Genomic DNA, 27,038 nt, shown 5'->3' with positions numbered 1-27,038 from the left:
TTTGATCCGATTAAAAAAAAAGAGTTTTAGCAAAAAAAAAAAAAAAGATTTTCGGTCAACTGATGGTCTCCATTTGGAATTGAATATGAAGAACAGTGAAAAATCTACTTAAACAGACGTGAAAATAAACCACAATAGGCTGTAATATGTTCAATGCGTCTCTTATTTCTGAAATTAATGCATTTCAGGATAGCTCGAGTTCAAGATCGATTTTTGGGTGTTTGAAAATTTTCAAAATTTCGTATTTGACCTTTTACGTGCCGACAAAGTTGTTAACAGGACAATTTATGCCTTTAATTTTCAAAATTTACAAATTTAACCTAAATATTTGAACAGCTAAGGTCAATCTGATTCAAACAATGTTAGTTCCGTTCAAAGTTATTTCATTTATTTTTTTGATATTTTCCTGCCACTTTTTAGTTCTTTCCCGCCATTTTCGTTTCATGTTCTCATCCGTCCCGTTTTTAAACGGCTTGATCCATTTTTCTGAAACTTCTGGAACGAAAAGGCATTCCAATTACAACAATCCAACTCTCAGTTATTTCCCTTTAGTTTTCAGATTATTTTGTTGCCCGGGTGCAATGTTTCTCACTATATTTAGACTTGTAACTTCGCGACTTTTTCACCAATTTTGATAATTATTTTTTGTTGTTCTTTTTTCTTTTAAGATACTTGATATAATCCATGTCACGTGACGATGAATATGAAAGCTTTCATATCTGCATGGGACAGTAGCAGATCTAGTTATTCTTATTATTATTATTTTTCTTTTTCCAATTTGATTGTATCTCAGAAACTACTTGTCGGATTGATTCGATGTCTTCAGTTTTACTGGAAAAGTGGGTGTGACTTAGAGATTAAAGCTATTTCGAACGTTATGCGACAATGCGAAATGTCCGAAATCGTCGAAGTTATTGTTTTTTGAAATATTGACGTAATATTAACAATAATCATTGGATTTTAACATTGGATACATTTTGACATAGCCAGAGACAGGGCACATAGCTAAGGTTCTTTAGATTTTTTTTATTTTCGACAAATCTTCGGAGATATTAGGTGCCAAATTTTGAACATTTAAATTTTTACGAAAAACTTTTTTATTAATGAATATTTTTATGTGGTATTTTACCCAGGGTTCAAGAGTCATCTGATTTGACCAAAAATGGCATCATTTTTTGTCACCGTATTTTTCCTTGGCCCCCATTCAGGCTTTTCGTGTTTTAATATATTTCTTCGCAACTTTCATAAACTTGTAGCAATAATCCATACGAAGAGAATGTATGTGAAAATTAGTTTGTAATATGAGCAGTTGCCAAGAAATGGGCAATTTTGCATGAGCCACTATTTACGCTAGTTTGCCTGTAAAAGAGTCAATTATTATTGGATTTTCATAAAAGTGGCACCATTTGATGCATAATGTCAATTTTAACTAGGTCAAACCAATTTAACATTTTCAATGTCACCGGAAATGACGTAATTTGGGCAAAAACTGTATTTATAGCCTTCGAAACAAATAATTTATTCAAATGAGTCGTATTTGTTATTTGTTTAAAATTTTGATATTTGATTCAAATCAACTAATAGAATGAACCCATACTATCATATAGATATCACAAAATGGTTTCTACTTTGTTCAGTTGCGGAGAAATAGACGATTTTCAACAGGCAACTTTTCAAGGCTTTTTAAAATTATGATATTTCATTCCAATCAACAAATAGACTGAACCCATATGATCATATAGATACCAAAAAATGGTTTCTAACTTGTACAGTTGCAGAGAAATAGACGATATTCTACAAGTCACTGTTCAAGGTTTTTGGTCTATGAAAGTGGAAATTATTATTCGATTTACATAAAATTTTCACCATGTGTTGCGTTATGCCATTTTTGATTTCATAACATTTTCATTATCACCGGAAGTAATGTAATTTTGTCAGAATCACTTACATGTAACAAATGTATACAATGAATTGATATTGCTGGATTTTGTTGATTCTGCGTCCATTTTATTTGATGTGTGCAATATGTATATGGAAACCTGTTTAATGATTTCATCGATATCGGAAGTGACATATGTTCAAGGGTAATGGGGCACCGGTGAAACCCGTCATTACTGCGCCGCAGTTCTAGTATAATTTTTTTTTTTTATAATTTTCAGTCAAGTCAATTTTAATTTCCACCCAAGTCGTTTGTAATATAATTTTTTTTTTTTATATATAATTTTCAGCCAAGTCAATTTTAATATAATTTTTTTTTTTATAATTTTTATTGCCACCCAAGTCCTTTGTAATATAATATGTTTTTTATATGTGCACTAATGAATGATGGGTCACATGCATGGCTCTTGACCTTACTACTGGACACAAACACAAAGAGCCTTGTCATGAAGGCAAAGGGCCCCTTTTCTTACTGGACACTGGGGTTGGATGGCCGAATGGTTAGCACGCGCGTGCTGTATCATATGGTCTGTCACTGAGTCAACTGGCAGGGTTTCGATTCCACGGTTGTACGTGACAAGGAGTAGGGTCGCCTGTCCAACCTCGTGGGTTTTATCCGGTTTCCTCCCACTGCTAAACACCCCTACGCGCAGGCGAATGATTGAAATAAAATTGAACCATGTGTTAGTCCTGATTCCCCGGTTGTACGTGACAAGGAGTAGGGTCGCCTGTCCAACCTCGTGGGTTTTCTCCGGTTTCCTCCCACTGCTAAAGACCCCTACGCGCAGGCGAATGATTGAAATAAAATTGAACCATGTGTTAGTCTTGAAATGACCTAGTTTGTGTCGAGTTGACGTTAAACCCCATTTCTCTCTCTCTCTCTCTCTTACAGGACACAGAGCGTGCCTATTCTTAAACTTTGGGTCCCTTTTCTTGAACTTGAGGCATTTCACCTGGATTTGGTGTTTCCTTCAGTTTAATTTTTGGAGATTTTCACAAAATTCAATTTGTTTCCCGTTCCATTATATTTACCGGTATATGGCAAATCTTCCCAAGTAGGTTCTCACAAGATATTTGAATCGAGATTTTGGGACATAACATCCACTCGACACAAACTAAGTAATTTCAGGACTATTATATGAATCTATTTCATTTCAATGGTTAGCACGTAAGCGCTGTATCATAAGGTCTGTCATTGAGTTAACTGGTGTGGTTTCGATTCCCCGGGGTTGTACGTGCAAATCTTCCCAGGTAGGTTCTCACAAGATATTTGAATCAAGATTTTGGGGCATAACATCCACTCGACACAAACTAAGTAATTTCAGGACTATTATATGAATCTATTTCATTTCAAAGGGGGTGGGGTGGCCGAATGGATAGCACATAAGCGCTGTATCATAAGGTCTGTCATTGAGTCAACTGGCGTGGTTTTGATTCCCTGGGGTTGTACGTGCCCCAAGATCATGTGTTTGTATCCAGTTCAAAGCCATGCGCGTGACCCATCATTAGTGCACATAGAGAGAGAGAGAGAGAAATGGGGTTTAACGTCCACTCGACACAAACTAGGTCATTTCGGGACTAACGTATGGTTTAATTTTTTTATTTCAATAATTCGCTTGCACGTAGGGGTCTTTAGCAGTGGGAGGAAACCGGAGGACCCAGAGAAAACCCACGAGGTTGGACAGGCGACCCTACTCCTTGTCATGTACAACCGGGGAATCGAAACCCCGCCAGTTGACTCAATGACAGACCGTATGATACAGCGGGCGCGTGCTAACCATTCGGCCATCCAACCCTCCCATTAGTGCACATAGGCCAAGTTGTTTTGTGTTATCGCTTTTCAAAACACTGTGTGCTGAATTCGATGTCTAGATGTTTGTAGAGGTTGGCTAAGATTGGTGCATGCTGATATCAATATTGGCGTGCAATGCCATGCATATAAAATAACTCTTGACAGTTGAAATTTCATATAAGAGATTTCGTAGCACCGCTATCAGAGAAAAATTTCCCTTCTGACATACTGCATTCATTAGTCCAGTCAGAACAGTAGGACGTTAAAACCCCCATTTCATTTCATTTCAATGAGTTTCACTGTCAACCCCCGACTAAGATTGTGTCGACCCCTGCACCTTTATTTTCACACCCGAAAGCCCCCCTCCCCTTATTTCAAGACCAGCAACGGGATTTCGAAGAAGAATAGATGGGACCGCCGTTGTCCGGTGAAAATTATAAAAAACAAATTATATTAAAATGGGACTTTGGTGGAAATTATAAAAAAAACAAATTATATTACAAATGACTTGGGTGGAAATAAAAATTGACTTGGGTGAAAATTATAAAAAACAAATTATATTAGTTTGCATTGAAATAAGTAATTATGATACAAATAATGAAGGGTGGAAAATGAAATCTTCAAGTGACATGAAAACACAAGATTTTGGTTCGACGGCCATTTTAAAATGAAGAGAAATTTTGCATAGGAGTTGGATTTAGTCATATCATATGATTATGCGGTATGGTTTCACCTTTATTTCAATGGGAATTGGTGTATTATATGTTAAGCTATGTACATGTAGCCTACATGTACAGTACAGTTTGGGGTCAGTGTAATTGGATATTACGGGAGTTATAAACCAGTAACTCTTTTGTAGTCAAATGACTACAAAACTTGCTCAGAGGAAGGCCTTAGGACAATCCACTACTGTGGCTGGAGCAAGATGGAAGACATCAGTGACAATAGAGTGGAACCATTTCTAGTATCTGACCCATTCAGAAATTTGTGTTTTTGATATTCAGTATACATAAAAGATTTGTATCATCTTGAAATCTTATTTCTTTAATGATTTCAACATCCTAATCATGTACCTTTCACTTAAATTAAAAAAAAATAACAAAAAAAATGTAGGACCGTATTTAAAAAAAACAATTGATGACATAAAAATGTTCATCTCAACAGGCCTAACCATCATAAAGAAAATGTTTCTATCTTCTAGTATATAAATAAAATGGACTTGGTCACTATAATGACTCGAATCTGACTAATCTATTCTAAATCTAACAAGCTAGCCTACTAGTAAGTAAATGCACTGCAAACAAATGCTTGTCTTGTTCGTTTGGCCTGAAATAGGCCTATTCGGAATCCCACTTGCTCTTCAGTTTCGACACAGCGTTTAGGACAAAAATGTTGCCAATATGATTTAATAAATTCTATTGACTTACAATATGAACTTTTCAGATGCTTGTTATCATATATAGGGATAGAAGCAACCGCAAAGACTTGTTCAAGCGAAAAGCAACAACAAATTTATCTTCCACCAGTTTCCGCCATATTGGATTGTGCGTACCAGGATGCAACGCGATTAATAACAGTGTTGAATGAACTCATTTGGCAAGTGAGAAATGTCTTCATGGCCTGGCTTGCAATAGCGGGTTTAAACTCATGAAATGAAGCCGTTATTATTACGATTTGATTTCTATCTAAGAAATGCATACATAAACAATTAGATTGTTATCGACATTCAGAAGATAAATAGGCGACTTAGTTTAGGCTAATATTGCCTGCGCGTGAGTCACAGAACTTGACAAACTACACATGGAAGCTGTGGAAGGTAGGCATAATGTTTCCCGGATTTCTTTCACAACTAAATCGATCAATCAGCCGTTGAAATTCCACATATTAAGAACTTTTAATTAAGTCATTATATATGCGTATTGTCTATTTTAATTTCAGAGCTTCGATCGTGGTGGAAGGTACCATGTATTGCTCATTTTTGTTCCCTTTTTCGAGGGGTACTATTTGAACAATCCGATTTGGACATAGAGGTGAGCTATATTTAGAATTAACTGAATTAAACAATGTTTTATTTTCTTGTATATATTTTGGGCAATTGACAATTTTATTGAAGTTTGGTTACGTGGTATACATTATGTCATAGCAAATATCTAATAAACAGCTTTGAGACACAATTAGTGATTATTGTTGTTAAATGTAGCAAAACAGACTGCTAGACTATAAATTATGCAAATGATGGGAAGCCATATTACATGCAGACTTTCTTTTTAAAATAACGCCTTTTTCTGGCAGCTTTAATTAATATATGTGGTTACACCTAAAAAGACGACCAGGCATAGATTGAAATGCAATAATGCAAGTCGATCAAACAACAACCTTTGTTTCCGGATAGGATTTTACAGATCGCAATGTTGGCTAGTTGTTAGTTTGTGCTAGTAGATTTTGAAACTGCAATTTTCAAGGTTTTTGGATGTGTTTAGCTGAAAATATTAAGGAATAGATCAAATAAGTTTTAAGAAAATACTATAAAGTTTTTTGACAGATCAACAACTTAGACTAAAGGGGAACAATTTTTATGTAGGAAAGAATAAACAGAGTTACCTCCCTTTAATGGTAAATATGAGAGGAATTGTGCTTTCTAATACTTTAAGGAAAAAATTGATATAATTGCCCTCATGTCAATTTTTATGTAGGGTGACCACCTTTGCTTGCTCATATTGTGGGACATTTCAGAAATATATAAGTTGCTCAAAAACCCTCTTATTTTCTGCGGAGCTGCTCACCCCGAACTTCGAAAGCGTGAGTCCGTGATTGGGGAGAAAAGATTTGAAAACTAGAAGGCCAGAAACGCCAATCCCAGCAATCTGAGACAAGATGAAATACTCTAATTTAGTAGCGATAACTTGTGATTTTCTCCTGAATGCATAACAACTCAAAATAGTTTAATGAGTTTATGATTTATGATGAAACAAAGACAACAGACATTGAAAGATATGCAACTAAAACTTCAAGATTTAAAAGCGTACGTTTTGTTCGACTTCACAGCTTCTAACAATGTGCGATTTCTTAATATTTACCTGTGAAACTCCTGAATCAGGTATTTAAAATTTAATTTAATTTGAATTTCACATATCTAATAAGTTTTACTAATGCCTGGTTTCTGTCATCTCTCCAAGAATTTTTCATCAGTGAAAATATGCGTTCAACATAAGCATTGCAAACTGGCATGGAAAGAACAAAGGAAAACCACGAGCAAGCAACATAACCCTGCAACAGAAAAAGGCTTTAAAAGACCTTCGCAGTGATCCGAAGATAACTATTGTACCAGCTGACAAGGGTAAGGCAACAGTAGTGATGAATACAGACGAATACCACACAATTGTGGAAGACCTACTCAATGATACTTCATCCTACCGACGCCTTAGAAAAGACCCTACCAACAACCATGTTAAAGATTATGCTAAGCTTTTGAAATCACTCTGTAAAGATGAGAAGATTACCAACAACATCCATAACAGACTAAAACCAGAACACAACCATTCACCATACGCTAGCAGTGATCGAAATAACAGTCTGCTCACCTGCCCGTGGCTGGTAAATTTCATGTCGGCCTGCCTGAAAAAATTCCCCACCAGCCCGGTTGTCAGGCTGATAAAATTGACAGATATAATCTACTAGTACTAACTCACTCATTCTAATCTATCACTTGCTGAAGTTTACTTTGCCTTTGCCATGTCTTGTTTTGATAATAAAGTTTATTACTCTAGTGTATCTGCCTAAATATAAGTTATCTGTGCCGTGATTGGCCATATTTAGTAACATGGACCAATAAAGACCAATCAAAGTTAGTGTTACAATCCCGTTTAAGTTATCAAACAAAATGGCGTTGTAAATACGTATTCAGGTTATTAGAATGTCACAATTAAAGATTTTTAGTTTTTTTTTTTTTTATCAAACTCAAAGTTAAAAGATAAAGAATATGAAAACAATAAAAGAAATAAAAAGTATCAGATTAAGTGGCAGATCGAATTTCCGTGGCTGATTACCGACAAATAATCTCTGTTTTGTCGGATATGCAGATCGTGTTACGGGCCACTAGGCATATCCCAAGCAAACATTCCTGCATCGTATGACCGATACAAACGTGGCCCTTTCGTGATATGATTGATATGTAATCTCTTAGAGTCTGGCTGAATAAATAACGTTTGAAACAGTGATGCATTATTCTTGTTCGTTTTTTTGTAAAATATGTTACAAAATGTGGGCAGGCAACATTCTAGATGGGCAGGCAACTTTTATGGGTCACCTGCCCGACTGGCAGGTTAAGTTTGAAAGTTATTTCAATCACTGTACGCTAGAGCATCAATAAAGATCCACAAAGATCAAATTAAAGCTAGACTCCTGATATGCTCTATAGACTCAGTTTATTACAATACAGCCAAGTATCTTTCAAAATTACTCTCAGCACTAGGGAAAACAGCGGATTCGTTCATTAAGGACTCCACTGAAATTTGCACCCAACTCAAAGAGATCCAGGGAAAATGCTCTCGTACAATGTTGTTGATCTATTTACAAATGTGCCAAGAGAAGATGCCCTGATATTCCTAGAAACCCGCATCCACCAACTTTATGCCACTGGAAACTTCTATACAAGTTGATACCATCATCTGTCTAATCAAGCAATGCCTGGAATCTGCATACTTCACATGGGGTGACAACTATTATCAACAGATCCATGGTTTACCAATTGGCAGTCACTTATCCCCCTGATAGCAGAAATTTTCATGACGTCACTGGAAGAAGAAGCCATCCCAACCGCACCATTCCAACCCTTATTCTGGTACCGCAAGGTCGACGAGGTATTTGTTATGATAAAAGAAGAAGATGATGCTGGCACCCTACTACACCATCTGAACAACCAACACCCAAGGATCAAGTTCACCATGGAGAATGAAACCAGCAACAGCCTTCCTTTCCTAGACATACTAGTAATAAGACAGGACTCTAAAATAATTACCTCAGTATAAGAAAGCCAACCCACACGGACCAGTATATTCATTACAAATCATACCACCCTAACAGCACCAAAGCAGCCATCATCGCCACCCTAGCAAAAAGAGCTAAAGATATTTGTGACCCTGAACTACTCCCCCACAAAGTAAAACACCATACAGATGTTTTCACCAAGCACAACGTGTATCCGCTACAGATGGTTAAAAAGGTTATCAATTCCACACTATCCGACTTGCCAAAACCAGATAAACTAAAACCTGACAAAGCCCCTATACGAGAGTTTATACCTTTCCATGGCAACATCTCCCACCAAATTAGAAGATTGTTAAAACAAGAAGCACATATAGAAACCACATATCTCAAAGGCAGAACAACCAAAGAATTAATAAAAGCAAATGGAAAGATAACCCCCACCAAATCCATCTCCCCAAAAGGGTGTATTTATCAAGTAATTTGCAGCTGTGGGGAATCATACATTGGGGGATCGAAAAGGCCCCAAGACATCAGAATAAAAGAAAACATGTCTAAAAAAAAACCCCACCAACCAATCTGCCATTGCCGAACACCTTATTGAAAACCCGCGCCACCGAGTGAACTGGACAAACGTCAAAAAGTTAGCAGTTAACTACCACAACAAATGAAACCAAAGAACCCATGAAGCAATTAATATACGTAGGCATGAACCAAGACTAAATAGAGACCCAGGAATTTACATTCCAAGAGCATATGATCGCATCATTAAAATGTAGCTTACATCGTCTCAGAACAATTCATAAAGTATTACCCTTTAAGTTTTAATATTTTTTATTGTTTTTAATTTTGGATATTTCCTTAATTATATACAAATTTAGTTTTACTGCATCTTGTTTTTACTGTCAGTATTAACTGCTTATGGCTTCAGTTCACCTCTGTAATACCTGTCCTTTCATCTTTAATTACTACTTTCATCTATAACCAATTACTGTTGCTCTGTGTGTGTGTGTGTGTGTGTGTGTGTCTCTCTCTCTCTCTATCTCTCTCTCTCTCTGTCATAAGCGCCTTACAGAGTTACATCATTTCCTATTAAAACAACAACGGAATTGTGCCCGGTAAATGATAAATCGCCAGAAAAAGACCTCCCACTTATTATCACTCACAACCCAAAGAATCCGCCAGTAAAAAATAACATTAGAGGAAATATGAATATTTTAAGAGGATCTGAAAAAATGAATAATATCCTCTCACAGAAATCCAAACTTTAAATTATATACGATGAGCTCTTTCACATTACTTCATTACTCACAGCATCAGTTAATCTTAATCAACCATCCATACAGCACAGTGCCATAAATCACTCCACAGTGCGCTTAACGGTAAGTCACGTGGTCAGAAACGCGGGAAAAGATTGTCACAGCAGAGATTTTTCTACGGCTGTGCAAAATCCTGTAAGAATATTCCTTGGTTGAATGCGTGTAAATGTACAGTATTATATGTATACATAATTTGTAAAATAACAAATATATGGCGCTGTCACTTTTGTGACCTTCACAGTGTATCCCCTCCCACCCATATCGTTTTAATGCGTCATAATACATTATTATCATATACCGATGACAGTCAAGATTTACTAAATACTTTTCGCCGAGTAACACAGTGTAAGTCCCAATCTTTTCCCTCGTTTCTGACCAAGTAACTTACCGTTAAGCGCACTGTAGAATAATTTATGACACTGTGCTGTATGGATGGTTGATTTAGATTATCTGAAGCTGCGAGTAATGAAGATAATTGATGGATTATACATCTAAGTTATAGACGAAGATGAAATGATATGTTTAAAAATTTGTAAGTTGTTCATAGTTTGCATACATTTTGGCCCCACGTAAGAATGCCGGTAAATGTTTTCCCGGGATTACCTAACTCACATTCATGTACACGTTTTCACGGCAGCATTACTATATTACAACTCCTTCAATTTATTATAGACAATATTAGTTCGACCCTAGCTTAAGGTAGGGCCGCGAATTCCTGGTGGGAAGCATGGCAAAACACGATGTATTCTTAGCGAAACACAGTGTATTCTTAGCGAAACACAGTGTATTCTTAGTGTATTCTTAGTGAAACACAGTGTATTCTTAGCGAAACATGGTGAATTCCTAGCGAAACACGGTGGACTCCAAGCGAATCTTAGGGAAAAATCGCCGTGAATCTTAGAGAAAAATCGTCGCGAAATCTAAGAGAATTCAGAGATTTTTTTTTTTCGCCGCGTCGCCATGATTTTGGTCCCAAAAATATGGGAGGAACCATAAAGTTCCTGTAAACTCTGATAAAAAGAACGTTGCTTTAGGGAAATCTATCATTGAGAATTACATCCATATCCTTAAAAATAGCCAAACGATAGATAAAATATTGAGAAAAACAAATATAAAGCAACTTTCCAATCTAGCTAGGATTATAACATCTTCTAAATATGATTCAGTCTCTTCAATTGCAGTACATTTGGTTTCGAAATGTGGTAATTCAAAGTGTAAAACCTGTGACATTATCATTGACGGATCATCCATAAAAATTAATGATGATAATACATTTTATATCAAACAGGCAATGAATTGCCAATCGAACTATGTAATTTACCTTATAGCGTGTCCGGGATGCAATCGAAGGTATATAGGAAAGACCCAAATGATGCTTAGGTTGAGAATGAACCTCGATCGACAGCACATACTTCAACCAAAATACAGGATGATCCCACTCAGTGAGCATCTTGAAGTATGTGGTGGGGGCAAATTTAGTGTTTTTCCTTTATACAGACTTAATAGCAAAAACAACGACCTCTTGGAGGCAAAAGAAAGCTATTTTATTGAGAAGTACCACCCGAAACTTAATTCTAAATAAGAGAATAATTAAATTAAATTAAATACAGTGTAGAATAAAGACTGTGGTAGGATTGAATATTTGTAGTCTGTAGGCTAAGAAACAACTACCCTTGCCTGTATAATAATGTAACTATGACATTGTGACGTCATAGACTATTGTTAATTGAATTATTGTTTAATAAATGCCTGAAGAGCCGCTATCATGGTGGAAACGTTAGTATAAAAATGTAGTTTTATTTTGCCATCTTATACATCTTAAATAATCGTGCGATCTTTTATTCCTGTACTTATCTATACCTAATACCTATTACAGTTTTAACCATCTATGTACATTTGTTTATTTAACAGTTTTGGACAGTTGCTCATGCTTGCTGATTTTGCATGCCATTGGGGGGTTCGCACTGCTCTTGTGTATACACTCTTCAAAAAAAGTAGGGAATATTCAGAAACAATGCAAAACTGCGGAAATGCACTGCTGTTTTTATACGCCCACATTTTCATGTGGACGTATATTGTCGTAGCCCCTGTCCGTCCACAATTGTTTGTGAACAGTCTACAGGTCACAATTTTTATCCGATTTCAATGAAACTTGAAATATAGGTTTATCACCCAAAGATCTTGGTTCCTTTCGATATTGGCATGCATCGGACTGTTTCTTCATGGATTATGGCCCCTGATTGTACGAAAAATCACGTTTTTAGCTTGTGAACACTGTAGAGGTCACAATTTTTATCCGATTTGGTTTAAACTTGAAATGTGAGTTTATAACCCAAAGATCTTGGTTCCTTTCGATATTAGCGCATATCGGAATGTAACTTCCTGAATTATGACCCCTGATTGTACGAAAAACCGCGTTTTTAGCTTGTGGACCCTATAGAGGTCTTAATTTTTATCCGATTTAAAAAAACGTATATTATTATATCACCGTTACGCCCTAAGGACGGCTGCGTTCGAATTTCGTGAAAATCGGCTTAAAACTGACAGACAAAATGGTCGCCCTTCGATCTCAAATAGCGTAAAAATGTGGTATATTAAGGTTGTGGACCCTATAGAGGTCATAATTTTTATCCGATTTTGTTGAAACTTGAAATGTGAATTTACAACCCAAAGATCTCTGTTCCTTTCGATATTGGCGCATATCGGAACGTAACTTCCTGAATTATGGCCACTGATTGCACGAAAAATCGCGTTTTTAGATTGTGGACCCGATAGAGGTCTTAATTTTTATCCGATTTCAAAAAACGTATTATTATACCACCGTTACACCCTAAGGATGACTGAGTTCGAATTTCGTGAAAATCGGCTTAAAACTGACAGACAAAATGGCCGCCCTTCGTTCTCAAATACCGTATGGTTTATCAAGGTTGTGGACCCTATAGAGGTCATAATTTTTATCCGATTTTGTTGAAACTTGAAATGTGAGTTTATAACCCAAAGATCTCGGTTCCTTTCGATATTCGCGCATATCGGACCATAACTTCCTGAATTATGGCCCCTCATTGTACTAACTTGGTGTAGGTGTTTATTAAGTCAATGCCTTGATGGAGTTCGACGATGAGCATTTTCGGCTTAGGATAAGCAATTTGATTGGTTGATGCTTTGGGACACGATAACTTTAGTTCTAATTAAGTGAGAGTGATGAAACTTGGTGTAAAGTTTCATTACAGCAATACCTTGACTAAGTTCGATAATGAGCATTTTCTGCTCAGGGTAAACAGAGCCATAAGCAATTTGATTGGTCAAGACCTTGGAACACAATAACTCTCCTTCTAATTGAGTTAGTATCTTCAAACTTGGTGTAGGTGTTTATTAGGTCAATGCCTTGATGGAGTTCGAAGATGAGCATTTTCTGCTTAGGGTAAGCATGCAGAGATAACGCCAAAAGTTATCATCCAATTGTGTTAAAATTGATATATGTTGTTTACATTAGTGAGATGAAGAAGCCTATTTAATTTCAATAATTTTCGTTTATTATGTCTAGAGTTATGGCCCCTGTTTCACTTTGTTGAAACATGTGAACGCTCTTATGCCAAAAGTTAACATACGATCTTTGTAAAATTTATATGCAATATTTAAGTTAGTTTATTACGTCTAGTGTTATTGCCCTTGTTTCACTTTATTGAACCTTGTGAACGCTCTAACTCCAAAAGTTATCATCCGATCTTTCTGAAATTTATATGCATTATTTAAATTAGTGAAACAAAGAAGCCTATTGAATTTCAGCAATTTCTGTTGACTACATCTAGAGTTACGGCCCTTGTTTCACTGGACTGCACCTTGTGAACGCTGTTAACGCCAAAAGTTAGCACCCAATCTTTGTGAAATTTATATGCATGATTTAAATTAGTGAAACGAAGAAGCCTATTGAATTTCAGCAATTTCCGTTTATTACGTCTAGAGTTATGGCCCTTGTTTCACTTTATTGAACCTTATGAATGCTCCAACACCAAAAGTTATCACCCAATCTTTGTGAAATTTATATATGCATTATTAAGATTAGTGAAACTAAGAAACCTATTGAATTTCAGCAATTTTCGTTTATTATGTCTAGAGTTATGGCCCTTGTTTCACTTTATTGATCCTTGTGAACGCCCTAACGCCAAAAGTTATGACCCGATCTTTGTGAAATTTATATGCATGATTTAAATTAGTGAAACAAAAAAGCCTATTGAACTTCAGCAATTTACAATAATTACTTCTAGAGTTATTGCCCTTGTTTCACTTTGTTAAACCTTGTTAATGCTCGATTGATGAAAGTTATCATCCGATATGTATGAAATTTGTATGCATCATTTAAATTACTGAAACAGGTCTATTGAATTTCAGCAATTTCTGTCAATAATTTCTAGAGTTATAGCGATTGTGAACGTTTGAATGACAAAAGTGATTATGTGATCTGTATAAAATTTATATGCATTATTTAAATTAGTAAAACGAAAAAGCCTGTCAAATTTCAACAATTTCTGTAGATTACTTCCAGAGTTGAGACCCTTGTTTCAGTTTGTAGAACCTTGTAAACCCTCAAACGACAAAATTTATAATCTGATCTGTATGAAACTGTCTTGTAAAGGCCCCCAATTACCTACAAAGGAATAAATATGCGACAACCGTTGTCGACCGCTCGAACAATTTAGCTGCTGTGGGCGTATGTTTTGTTGCCTGGCAACCTATCTTTTGAAGAATTAATCACTTTTATCATGGACCTTATATTATATTATAAGGTCAATATTTTCATCCATTTCTTGTCCACATTTAAGAAATCAGAAGCAATGTCATTCATAAATCAAATTAAGTCTGTTTCTCTAATCTACACGTAAGTTATAAGTTACATGTAAATATTTAAGAAGAAATTTTCTTTACGGTACTTTTTATACGCCTACATGGAAATGTGGTCCTATATTGCCATCGCACCCGTCCGTCAGTCCGTCTGTCCATCGTCCACAATTTCTTGTGAACACTCTACAGACTATATTTATCATCTGATTGTTTTGAAATTGATATATGTTGTTTGCATTAGTGAGATGAAGAATCCTATTGAATTTCAATAACTTCCGTTAATTTCTTCTGGAGTTATGGCCATTGTTTCACTTTGTTGCACCTTGTGAACGCTCTAACGACAAAAGTTATCAACCGATCTGTATGAAATTTATATGCATCATTTAAATTAGTAAAACAATTAAGCCTATTGAATTTCAGCAATTTCCGTTAATTACATCTAGAGTTATGGCCCTTGTTTCACTTTGTTGAATATTGTGAACACTCTAATGACAACAGTTACCATCCGATCTGTTTGAAATTGATATGCATCATTTAAATTAGTGAAATGAAGAACCCTATTGAATTTCAGCAATTTCCGTTAATTATGCCATGAGTTACGGCCCTTGTTTCACTTTGTTGTACCTTGTGAATGCTCTAACAACAAAAGTTATATCCGATCTGTATGAAATTTATATGCATCATTTGAATTAGTAAAACAAAGAAGCCTATTGAATTTCAGCAATTTCCGTTAATTACATCGAGATTTATGGCCCTTGTTTCACTTTTTGAACGCTCCAATGACAACAGTTATCATCCGATCTGTTTGAAATTGATATCATTATCCATCATTTTAATTAGTGAAACGAAGAAGCCTATTGAATTTCAGCAATTTCCATTAATTATGCCGTTATGGCCCTTGTTTTACTTTGTTGTACCATGTAACTGCTGTAACGACAAAAGTTATTATCCCATCTGTCTGAAATTTATATGTATCGTTTTAAATTAGTAAAACGAACAAGCCTATTGACAGGCATCGATATTTCCGCGCACATGCGCACGGCGTGCGCAGGCACATTTGCTTTAAAAAAAACTTTTTTGCAGGCACATTTTTAAAGATGTAGCCGCGGCACTATTTTTTGCCGCCCAGCACAAAGAAAAAATCGAAGAAAGCCGCCCAGTCGTATTTAAACCCCTTCGTCCTTCTCTGTACACAAACTCGGCGCTCAAAATTTTCCACGGCAATTAAACGGCAAAGCCATGGTAAAACTAAAAGCCGACGTACGCAAACCATGTCTGTCACGGCATAATTTATTTTTGTGTGCTGTAGTAGACCCTATCATCCCAAATTAGTTTAAAGAAAGATGTATTGATATTTTGTTTATTTATACTTAGAATTATTCTACGGTCTTTATATTTGTTAATTGCCGTAAATAGGTCACCCAGACCAATTTACGGCACTCCAATGTTAAAGGTTTGAATGTCGTAATTGTCCAACACGTGCCTTCAAATTTTCAGGATGTTTCTTATTTTATTTCTTACCTGTGTTGACCATGGATTTGCTACGGCCCGAGAGTAGGACTAGGAGGACGATGAGAGCTTTCTCAGTTTCTGATTCTCATTCCACCGTAATAATAATAATATTCGTGAGACGTACAACAACTTTACAAACAAGTCAAATAATACAACGTGTTTTAATTATCAATATCTACCTGTTGTCATAATTCGTTGTACTCAAATAAAACACAAACACCGTTTTAAGAATCTAATTAATTTTAAATCTCAAAGTAATAAAGTAATATTTGTAAAAAAAACCAACAAAACATCAAATACCGAAAGGTCCTCAACTTATCTATTGTAACTTCCATACTCATGCTTGTACATGTAGTTGTGAATAAACTGTTATTATTATTATTATTATTATCTATCCAGAGAAACAGAGTGGGGCGGGACAATTTTATGCTCGGTCGGGTGGTGTCAAAAAGTTTTTAGATCCCTGTATCATTGATGAAAATTAAGTGAATTTGGTAAAATTTGAATATATCAATGGAAATTTGATTTGCACTGAACCAAATACAAAAGGCAGAAGATGCTCTGAAAATACACCAAGAAGGGTTTAATTTTCATAAAAGATCACGCCCCCCTCCCAAAAATTGTTTTGCCTCGCTCCGCTCGCCACATATATTTTTACACCACTCACCAAATCCTGGCTACATCCCTGTGTTTCAGTATTACCCTGCAGGCACATTTTCAAGTGTGTGCGCAGGCACACTCAACTTTTATAGAGCCCTGCCTAAAGAGGTCACAATTTTTATCCGATTTTGTTGAAACTTGAAATGGAAGTTTATAACCCAACGACCTCGGTTCCTTTCGATATTCGCGCATATTGGATCGTAACTTCCTGAATTATGGCTCCTGATTGTACGAAAATATGGTATATCAAGGTTGTGGACCCTATAGAGGTCACAATTTTTATCCGATTTTGTTGAAACTTGAAATGTAAGTTTATAACCCAAAGATCTCGGTTCCTTTCGATATTTGCGCATATCGAATTTTAATTTCCTGAATTAAGGCCCTTGATTGTAGAAAAAATAACTTTCTTTTTAGCTTGTTCTCTATCTATCTCTCGAAAATGTGGGCGTATCCTGCTTGACAGCCGCTGGTTCTGACCTTCTGTCATATTGCAGGATTTAGAAGAAGCTCTGATAGCAGCAACATCACCATGTGACAGTCCTATAATACTTGATCTACTCTGTAGTTTATTAGAAGGAATATATGGCAGAGAGCAATTAACGTAAGTAAATCGGTATTGTGTATATATTTTTCAAACAATTTCTCTTTTCAAAGTTTGATATTATAAATGCATAAATAAATTATCATCTGTATTGCATTTATGGTCATCTGGTTTCCTGTACTGATTTGAAAAAGATTCAAATTACTTTTTATACGCCCCCATTTTCATGTGGACGTATATTGTCGTCGCCCCTGCCCGTCCGTCCGTCCGTCCACAATTCTTTGTGAACGGTCTACAGGTCACAATTTTTATCCGATTTCAATGAAACTTGAAATATAGGTTTATCACCAAAAGATCTTGGTTCCTTTCGATATTGGAATGTATCGGACTGTAACTTCATGGATTATGGCCCCTGATTGTACGAAAAATCACGTTTTTAGCTTGTGAACACTGTTTGGTTTAAACTTGAAATGTATGCTTATAACCCAAAGATCTTGGTTCCTTTCGATATTCGCGCATATCTGAACATAACCTCCTGAATTATGGCCCCTGATTGTACGAAAAATCACGTTTTTAGCTTGTGGACCCTATAGAGGTCATAGTTTTTATCTGATTTAAAAAACGGTATTATTATATCACTGTTACACCCTAAGGACGGCTGAATTCGAATTTCGTGAAAATTGACAGACAAAATGGCCGCCGTTCATTCTCAAATAGCTTAAAAATATGGTATATCAAGGTTGTGGACCCTATAGAGGTCTCAATTTTTATCCGATTTTGTTGAAACTTGAAATGTAAGTTTATAACCCAAAGATCTCGGTTCCTTTTGATATTTGCGCATATCAGAACATAACTTCCTGAATTATGGCCCCGGATTGTACGAAAAATCGCGTTTTTAGCTTGTGGACCCTATAGAGGTCATAATTTTTATCCGATTTAAAAAATCGTATTATTATATCACCGTTACACCCTAAGGACGGCTGAGTTCAAATTTCGTGAAAATCGGCCCAAAACTGACATACAAAATGGCCGCCCCTCGTTCTCAAATAGCATAAAAATAGGTTGTGGACCAGTGATGGAATTTTGCCCGTATATTCCGGACTTGTCCGAATCTTTTTTCCAAACGCCCAAAATTGTCCGACCGGGAATATGCCCAATCGGTCATCAAGACATGGTGAATAATATTCAAAATTCTGAAATTAATAGTTTACTGATTGTATAACTACCACTCAACCCGATTATCGTCGATAATACGCTGGATTGATTAGGTAATTAAGTGATCAACATATTTATCGTTTTATACCGTCTATAAATAACCTACCTTGATTAACTACTTAATCTGCCTTGATTGACCGACTTAATCCTTTGTCGGACAGTTCGTCAATCTAGTCGTAAAAAGAAGTCATTGTTTCCCCTTTGTCGGAATGTTCATCAATCCAATAACTGTGATTATAATTTTAATCCTCATGTTAACCCCGTGGTTTCTGCATTGTCGGACATATTAATCGCATTGATGTGAGCCGACAATATGTATAAACTATAGATGTCACATATTGTAATAGACATCAATAGACAGTCATAACTTTCAACATGCTTCGATTCAATATACATTGTATCCGATAACTTGTCTGTGATATTCCTTTGGTGGAAGCCAAAATTAAATAAAGCTATTTCACACACACACTACCACTCAACCCGATTATCGACGATAATATGCTGGATTGATTAGGTAATTAAGTGATCAACGTATTTATCGTTTTATACCATCTATAAATAACCTACCTTGATTAACTACTTAATCTGCCTTGATTGACCGACTTAATCCTTTGTCGGACAGTTCATCAATCTAGTCGTAAACAGAAGTCATTGTTTCCCCTTTGTCGGAATATTCATCAATCCAATAACTGTGATTATATATAATTTTAATCCTCGTGTTAACCTCGTGGTTTCTGCATTGTCGGACATATTAATCGCATTGATGTGAGCCGACAATATGTATAAACTATAGATGTCACATATTGTAATAGACATCAATAGACAGTCATTATAACTTTCAACATGCTTCGATTCAATATACATTGTATCCGATAACTTGTCTGTGATATTCCTTCGGTGGAAGCCAAAGTTAAATAAAGCTATTTCACACACACGCATGGTTCTAGTAAAGTAACTCGAAATGAAAGTAGTCATCTCGCGAGACACATGGAATTAAGAGATTTAAACGTGCCGAATCTAATACGTGGGGTTTATGTTTTTAAATAAATAAATAAACACGCTAAGAAATGTTGACGACTATGTCGATTGGAATAAGGTTAGTTAATTGTTTTAGTAAAGTAACTCAAAATGAAAGTAGTCATCTCGAGAGACATGTGAAATTAAGAGATTTAAACGTGCCGAATCAACACGCCTGATGTGAGAGAAAAGATTCTATTTTGATGGCATATTGTCGGATTTATGATCATATTTTGAGTGGGGTTTATGTTTTTAGATAAATAAATAAACACGCTAAGAAATGTTGACGACTATGTTGATTGGAATAAGGTTAGTTAATTGTTTTAGACGATAGCGCGTGCTAGAGTCGAATGCAATTATTTAGCTGCAGTTGGTGTCCCTCGCTCATTTTTGAGCGACGTTTACTACGAAATAAATTTCGAGATGTCATATTTTTCCTTTCGTATATAAATCGAAACGGAGTATGAGATGAATGCCGGTCTTTGCTGAAAAATGTATCGAAATATGACCCGAAAAATACGGTAATTTGGGGGGAATTTGAAACAGGTACCGATTGACAGTAGTCGTCACACTTTCATTCTATGGTATTACGATGTCATGTAATTTTGTAAGAATATTATTGACATAAATTTTAATACCGTACGGGAATTAAGCATGAAAAATAACGAGGTGAAGATATTTTTTTATTACGTATAAATTTGAATATTTTGTTGACACGTGATTCTTAATTGTGGTTTGAAAACGTCTGCTTAAATAACCAGTTATGCCCCTTTATTTTCGGGAAAAAAATGTCCAACAAGAAAAATTTTGGAAATCCCATCACTGTTGTGGACCCTATAGAGGTCACAATTTTTATCCGATTTTGTTGAAACTTGAAATGTAAGTTTATAACCCAGAGATCTTGGTTCCTTTCGATATTCGCGCATATCGTACCGTTACTTCCTGAATTATGTCCCCTGATTGTATGAAAAATCAAGTTATTAGCTTGTGGACCCTATAGAGGTCATAATTTTTATCCGATTTAAAAAATCGTATTATTATATCACCGTTACACCATAAGGACGGCTGAGTTCTCAGATAGCGTAAAAATATGGTATATCAAGGTTGTGAACCCTATAGAGGTCACAATTTTTATCCGATTTTGTTGAAACTTGAAATGTAAGTTTATAATCCAAAGATCTTGGTTCCTTTCGATATTTGCGCATATCGAATTGTAATTTCCTGAATTATGACCCTTGATTGTAGGAAAAATCACTTTCTTTTTATCTTGTTCTCTATCCATCTCTCGAAAATGTGGGCGTATCCTGCCTGGCAGCCGCTGGTTCAATCTTGAAAATGACCCTTCATATCTTTAGACGAGTGATGCGAATAATCGTTAAACTAACAACACTTAGCGGAACATTGTATAGATATGCAATGGTTTCATTTACATCACCATACATACAATTATGTCGTATTCCCTTTAGTAATAGCACATTTCGCCATTGTATAAATGTAAACAATGTTTCGCAGGTAGCCTAGCTTTCGTGTCTGAATATCTGGTATGTCCTTGACCTTATGCTAATATTAATGAGCAAAGTGTTAATTTTAAATACAAATTTTTAATTTTTTAATTTAAACAACTGTGGAATACGATTAATTCATATCAAAATACAAATGAGGTGTCATTTACGGGATTTGATAATATTAAAAAAATAAGTCATGCATGAACTCATTGATGTGAGCAACACTTCCTTTGAGCGGTAATTCGACACAGAAAGGTATGTGGACGGCTAGTCCCTACTCACCGTTTATGTCTAGTTTTTTTTTTACAGCTATGTCCATTATTTATCGTATGTTTGGTTCCAGTAGATGAGCATTAACGTGTTTACAAATCACACTTCCGGTTCGCCGTTCCGACCAACGGAAGACAACAAATAGTCCTCGGAATTATTCAGAATTATAAACAAACTTTCTCTTGTACAGCCAATCAGCACCTGTATAATTTTTATACGCCCACATTTTCATGTGGACATATATTGTCGTCGCTCCTGTCCGTCCGTCCGTCCGTCCACAATTGTTTGTGAACAGTCTACAGGTCACAATTTTTATCCGATTTCAATGAAACTTGAAATATAGGTTTATCACCCTAAGATCTCGGTTGCTTTCGATATTGGCATGTATCGGACTGTAAATTCATAGATTATGTCCCCTGATTGTTTGAAAAATCACGTTTTTAGCTTGTGAACACTGTAGAGGTCACCATTTTTATATGATTTGGTTTAAACTTGAAATGTATGCTTATAACCCAAAGATCTCGGTTCCTTTTGATATTCGCGCATATCGGAACGTAACTTCCTGAATTATGGCCCCGGATTGTCCAAACGTCGCCCCTGTCCGTCCGTCCACAATTGTTAGTGGATACTCTACAGGTCACAATTCTTATCCGATTTTGACGAAACTTGACATATAGGTTTATCTCCAAAAGATCTCGGCTGCTTTTGATATTGGCATGTATCGGATCGAAACTTCATGGATTATGGCCCCTGTTTGTATGAAAAATCACGTTTTTAGCTTGTGGACCCTATAGAGGTCACAATTTTTATCCGATTTTGTTGAAACTTGAAATATAAGATTATAACCCAAAGATCTCGGTTCCTGAATTATGGCCCTTGATTGTACGAAAAATCACAATTTTAGCTTGTGGACCCTATAGAGGTCATAATTTTTATCCGATTTAAAAAACCGTATTATTATATCACCGTTACACCCTAAGGACAGCTGTGTTCTAATTTCGTGAAAATTGACAGACAAAATGGCCGCCGTTCATTCTCAAAAACGTAAAAATACGGTATATCAAGGTTGTGGACCCAATAGAGGTCACAATTTTTATCCGATTTTGTTGAAACTTGAAATATAAGTTTATAACCCAAAGATCTTGGTTCCTTACGATATTCGCGCATATCAGACCATAACTGCCTGAATTATGGCCCCTGATTGTACAAAAAATCGCGTTTTTAGCTTTTGGACCCTATAGAGGTTATAATTTTTATCCGATTTAAAAAAACGTATTATTATATCACCGTTACACCCTAAGGACGGCTGAGTTTGAATTTCGTGAAAATCGGCCCAAAACTGACAGACAAAATGGCTGCCCTTCGTTTCCAAATAGTGTAAAAAATATGGTATATCAAGGTTGTGGACCCTATGGAGGTCACAATTTTAATCCGATTTTGATGAAACTTGAAATGAAAGTTTATAACCCAAAGATCATGGTTCCTTTCGATAATCGCGCATATCGGACGGTAACTTCCTGAATTATGGCCCCTGATTGTACGCACAATCGCGTTTTTAGCTTGTGGACCCTATAGAGGTCATAATTTTTATCTGATTTTAAAAACTGTATTATTATATCACCGTTACACCCTAAGGATGGCCAAGATTGAATTTCGTGAAAATCGGCCCAAAATTGAGACAAAATGGCCGCCGTTCGTTCTCAAATAGCGTAAAAATATGGTATATCAAGATTGTGGACCGTATAGAGGTCACAATTTTTATCCGATTTTGTTGAAACTTGAAATGTAAGTTTATAACCCAAAGGTCTCAGTTCCTTTAGATATTCGCGCATATCGGACTGTAACTTCCTGAATTATGGCCCCTGATTGTACGAAAAATCACGTTTTTAGCCTGTGGACCCTATAGATGGTTCTCTCATGACGTCACGCAGGTTACCCAAAATGCACTGTCCGCCATCTTGTATGGCAAGAGTTCTTTGTTTACCCAAGCTACGCGAGTCCTAGTACTAGAAATATCGGCTGAATTACGCTCATTTATAGTTTGATTACAACGAGCTGTAGCTATCTATCATCATGGTAAATTCATGTGTTGTATGGGGGTGCACTAATCGTGCGAATGATAAAGATTGCAAACGGTCTTTCTATGAAATCCCGAGAATTATAACCCACCAAGGTGATGCGACAGAGGCTTTGTCAAGAGAAAGACGTGAATTATGGGTGACGAGAATCAACAGGAAAGATTTTAATCCAGATCCCACTCAACGTCACTGGAAAGTCTGTTCTGATCATTTTGTAACTGGTATGTATAACCAAAAATTTAGCCTATTTACTGACGTAAATTATTTCGATAAGGTAGTCATTAGTTTAAAACTACAAAATTTACTAAATCCATTTTCCAGTCAAGACAAATCTTGTGTCATTGATTGCATTTGCCCAGTCCCAAATAATCCATAACCTGGCAATTAATAAGTGTTTTAATAATTTTTCATTGTTTATATGTTTCAGGTAATAAGGCTAACCTTTACAATAAGACAAATCCAGACTGGGCTCCTTCCCTGAAATTAGGTCCTTTAAAACCCAATGAAGAAAAAGTCTCATCTTCATCAATGAAAAGATATAATAGATGTCAGCAACGACAACAAAAGAGAGATATCACATGTTTCTTGGATGAAACTGAATCATCAAATGATGTGGGTATCATGGCAGAAGATGCCTGCTCGACAAAAACTAGTAAATTTATACTCATGGGGAAACTAGAAAGGGAAACAAATCAAGATGCTTCGATTTCAAATGATGATGCTGATCTTTTACAGAAATATAGGACTGAATTGCAAAGACTGACCTGTGAAAACCGAGAATTAAATGAATCTGTTGCAAAGCAAGGTTATTCACGTGAGTCCTTGAAACATGATGAAGCAAGGGTGAAACATTACACAGGTTTAACCTATTCTGCCTTGGTGGCTTTATATAACTTTGTAGTTGACAGCATTCCAGAAAACCATAAAAGTTCTCTGACTAAATTTGAAAAACTGATGTTAACTTTAAAGAAACTAAGACTAAATTTAAGCTTTCAAGACTTGGCTTACCGCTTTCAGATATGTTAGTTGTGCTTCCAAAGTATTCAGTGACTTGATTCACATCATGTATACTCGTATGAAATGCCTAATTTTGTGGCCCGAAAGAGAGGAATTACAAATGTCTATGCCCACGGATTTCAGGAAACATTTTGGTGTCAAAGTTTCAATTATAATTGACTGTTTTGAAGTTTTTATTGAAAGACCCTCCAATTTATTGGCCCGTGCTGAAACGTGGAGCAATTATAAACATCATAACACAGTAAAATTTCTAATTGGCATTACACCACAAGGGTCCGTGTCATTTCTGTCTAAGGCGTGGGGAGGACGCGTCACTGATAAACATATCACTGAAAATTGTGGGCTTTTTCTGAAATTACTTCCTGGTGACATTGTTTTGGGTGACAGGGGTTTTGATATAACAGAAAGTGTTGACTTAATGTGTGCAGAGGTCAAAATCCCTGCATTTACTAGAGGAAAAAAACAGCTTTCTCCGGTTGAAATAGAATCAACAAGAAAATTTGCACATAACAGAATTCATGTGGAACGTGTGATTGGACTTGTTAGAAACAAATACACTATTCTACAAAGCACAATCCCCATGGATTATTTACATTGCACAAGTGATGTTGTGCCTACAATTGACAAAATAACAACTGTTTGTTGCGCTTTATCTAATATGTGTGAATCTGTTGTGCCATTTGATTAAAAGAAAAATAATAAAGAAAACTTTAATTGACATTATTTTTTATTTATTTTTCTTGATCTATCGTTTTTGCACTCTGGACAAAACCAATTGCCTTTTGGGACCCGCTTTAAATTAACACATTTGAAGTGCAGCCAAATATAATTGCAATTTTCATTGTCACAACCTATGACATTGTCTTCCTCCTCATCATAAACAGTCCTGCAAATGCATATGAGTTGACGACTGTCATTAGAAGGTTGCTTGTCAATACTTTCTGAACTTCGTGATTCTGGCTTTTGTTTGAGTGGAGTAGAGTGAACCTTCCCAACAAGCTCTGGTAAAATAACACATTTAAAAAATGTTTCTGATTTCTCCACTAAATATTTCGAAAAGTCAGAATCGATCACAATTCTCTCCTTAAACAAATCATTGCAAGTCCAAACAACAAAATCACAGCACACTTTATCGCACACTAACAGTTGACATTGGACTTGGTAATAATATGCATGTGACTTTATCAATGATAATTTCCCATCTTTAGTTTCTAAACATGTGATGTTTTCACCTATTTTTGTTGAATCACGTTCACAATATGGACATTTGATTTCAACTAAAATAGGTCCACAACAATCACAACAGCCAATTGCATCAGGGGTAGCCCCCATAAAGGGATATTCAGGATTAATCACAAATCCACTCTCTTCTAATATAAAGTTGTCATGGTGTTGCATCATAAATTTTACATAATGTTGTTTGGCTGTGCTCTCATGGTCACAACCCCATTTAGTAGGTTTACTTGAGAAAACCTTTGATGAGGGATAGCATATATCCTTTACTAAGCTTTTTGATGGATTTTCTATTTTAGTGTGACACACTGATCGTATTTTTGATTCTGTAATGCGGCCAGCCCTGAAACTAAACCATTTCTTGTTTTTGCTTTGTGAGCGGGTATCCATCTCACAGTTGTCACTTTGTTCTTTTGTAACACGGATAGTGTCATATACATCTTCACAAAAAGATTTGATGTCATCATTCAATATGTTAAACACAGCATTATCATGAAGTTCAGTCAAAACTTGTGGGTACTTTTTGTCTAGTGCTTTGGGTCTAAAATGACATGCATATCCGGGCACTAAAGACAAAATTGCAGACTTTTCTCCAGAGTTATGTAATGACTCAAATAGTTTGGACAGTTCATCTGCAGATGGTTCTGAAACATTGGGTAGTTTCTTTACTTTAATTTGAGCAGGAGTCGTACCTGGACCATTGTCAAATTTCTTCTTCTTTGTTTTAGCTGATGTAAAGTCAATATCTTGAATAGTTTTATATTGAATCTGAAATATCAACAAAGATAGGGTTTATTTAAATAGGGTTAAATCTTTGTATTTATAAAAGTTTGTTGTTTGTCTGGTTGATTTATATCAATACGTAGAATTAGAAAGAAACTCTGACCCACATGAATCCAAATTAAAATATATAGGCCTACATACCTTTTGAACGGAAGCAGGCAACCAATAAGCTTTCTTTTCAGTCACTGTCTGAGAATTACACATCTTCACTGCAGCTTCTATGTAAAATAGCAGGGCCCCCACATGCGAACAAACTTCACCTACACCAGCCATACATGTACAGTGTCCTGATATGACATTACCATCATTTTCACATATAATCCATGGCTGGAGACA

The 27,038-nt window shown here is 35.9% G+C and overlaps 1 protein-coding gene across 2 annotated transcripts in view; it reads left to right on the top strand.

The window, feature by feature from the left end:
• Positions 1–5,310: 5,310 nt before the first annotated feature.
• Positions 5,311–27,038, top strand: part of LOC130013154 (bromodomain-containing protein DDB_G0280777-like) — a 229,994-nt gene continuing 208,266 nt past the window's right edge. Inside the window, exons 1-3 of one of the 2 annotated variants that reach the window (XM_056101791.1) lie at positions 5,311–5,546; positions 5,669–5,760; positions 17,538–17,644. In XM_056101791.1, coding sequence (XP_055957766.1) covers positions 5,531–5,546; positions 5,669–5,760; positions 17,538–17,644 — 215 coding nt within the window. In that variant the 5' untranslated portion in view covers positions 5,311–5,530. The remainder of the gene's footprint in view (positions 5,547–5,668; positions 5,761–17,537; positions 17,645–27,038) is intronic. The other variant, XM_056101790.1, reaches the window with a different exon arrangement.

Source organism: Patella vulgata, chromosome 6, assembly GCF_932274485.2.
Source record: "Patella vulgata chromosome 6, xgPatVulg1.2, whole genome shotgun sequence".
Lineage (NCBI taxonomy): Eukaryota > Metazoa > Mollusca > Gastropoda > Patellidae > Patella > Patella vulgata.
Note: the sequence above shows the minus strand (reverse complement) of the source record. Positions and strands in the feature narration are given on the sequence as shown.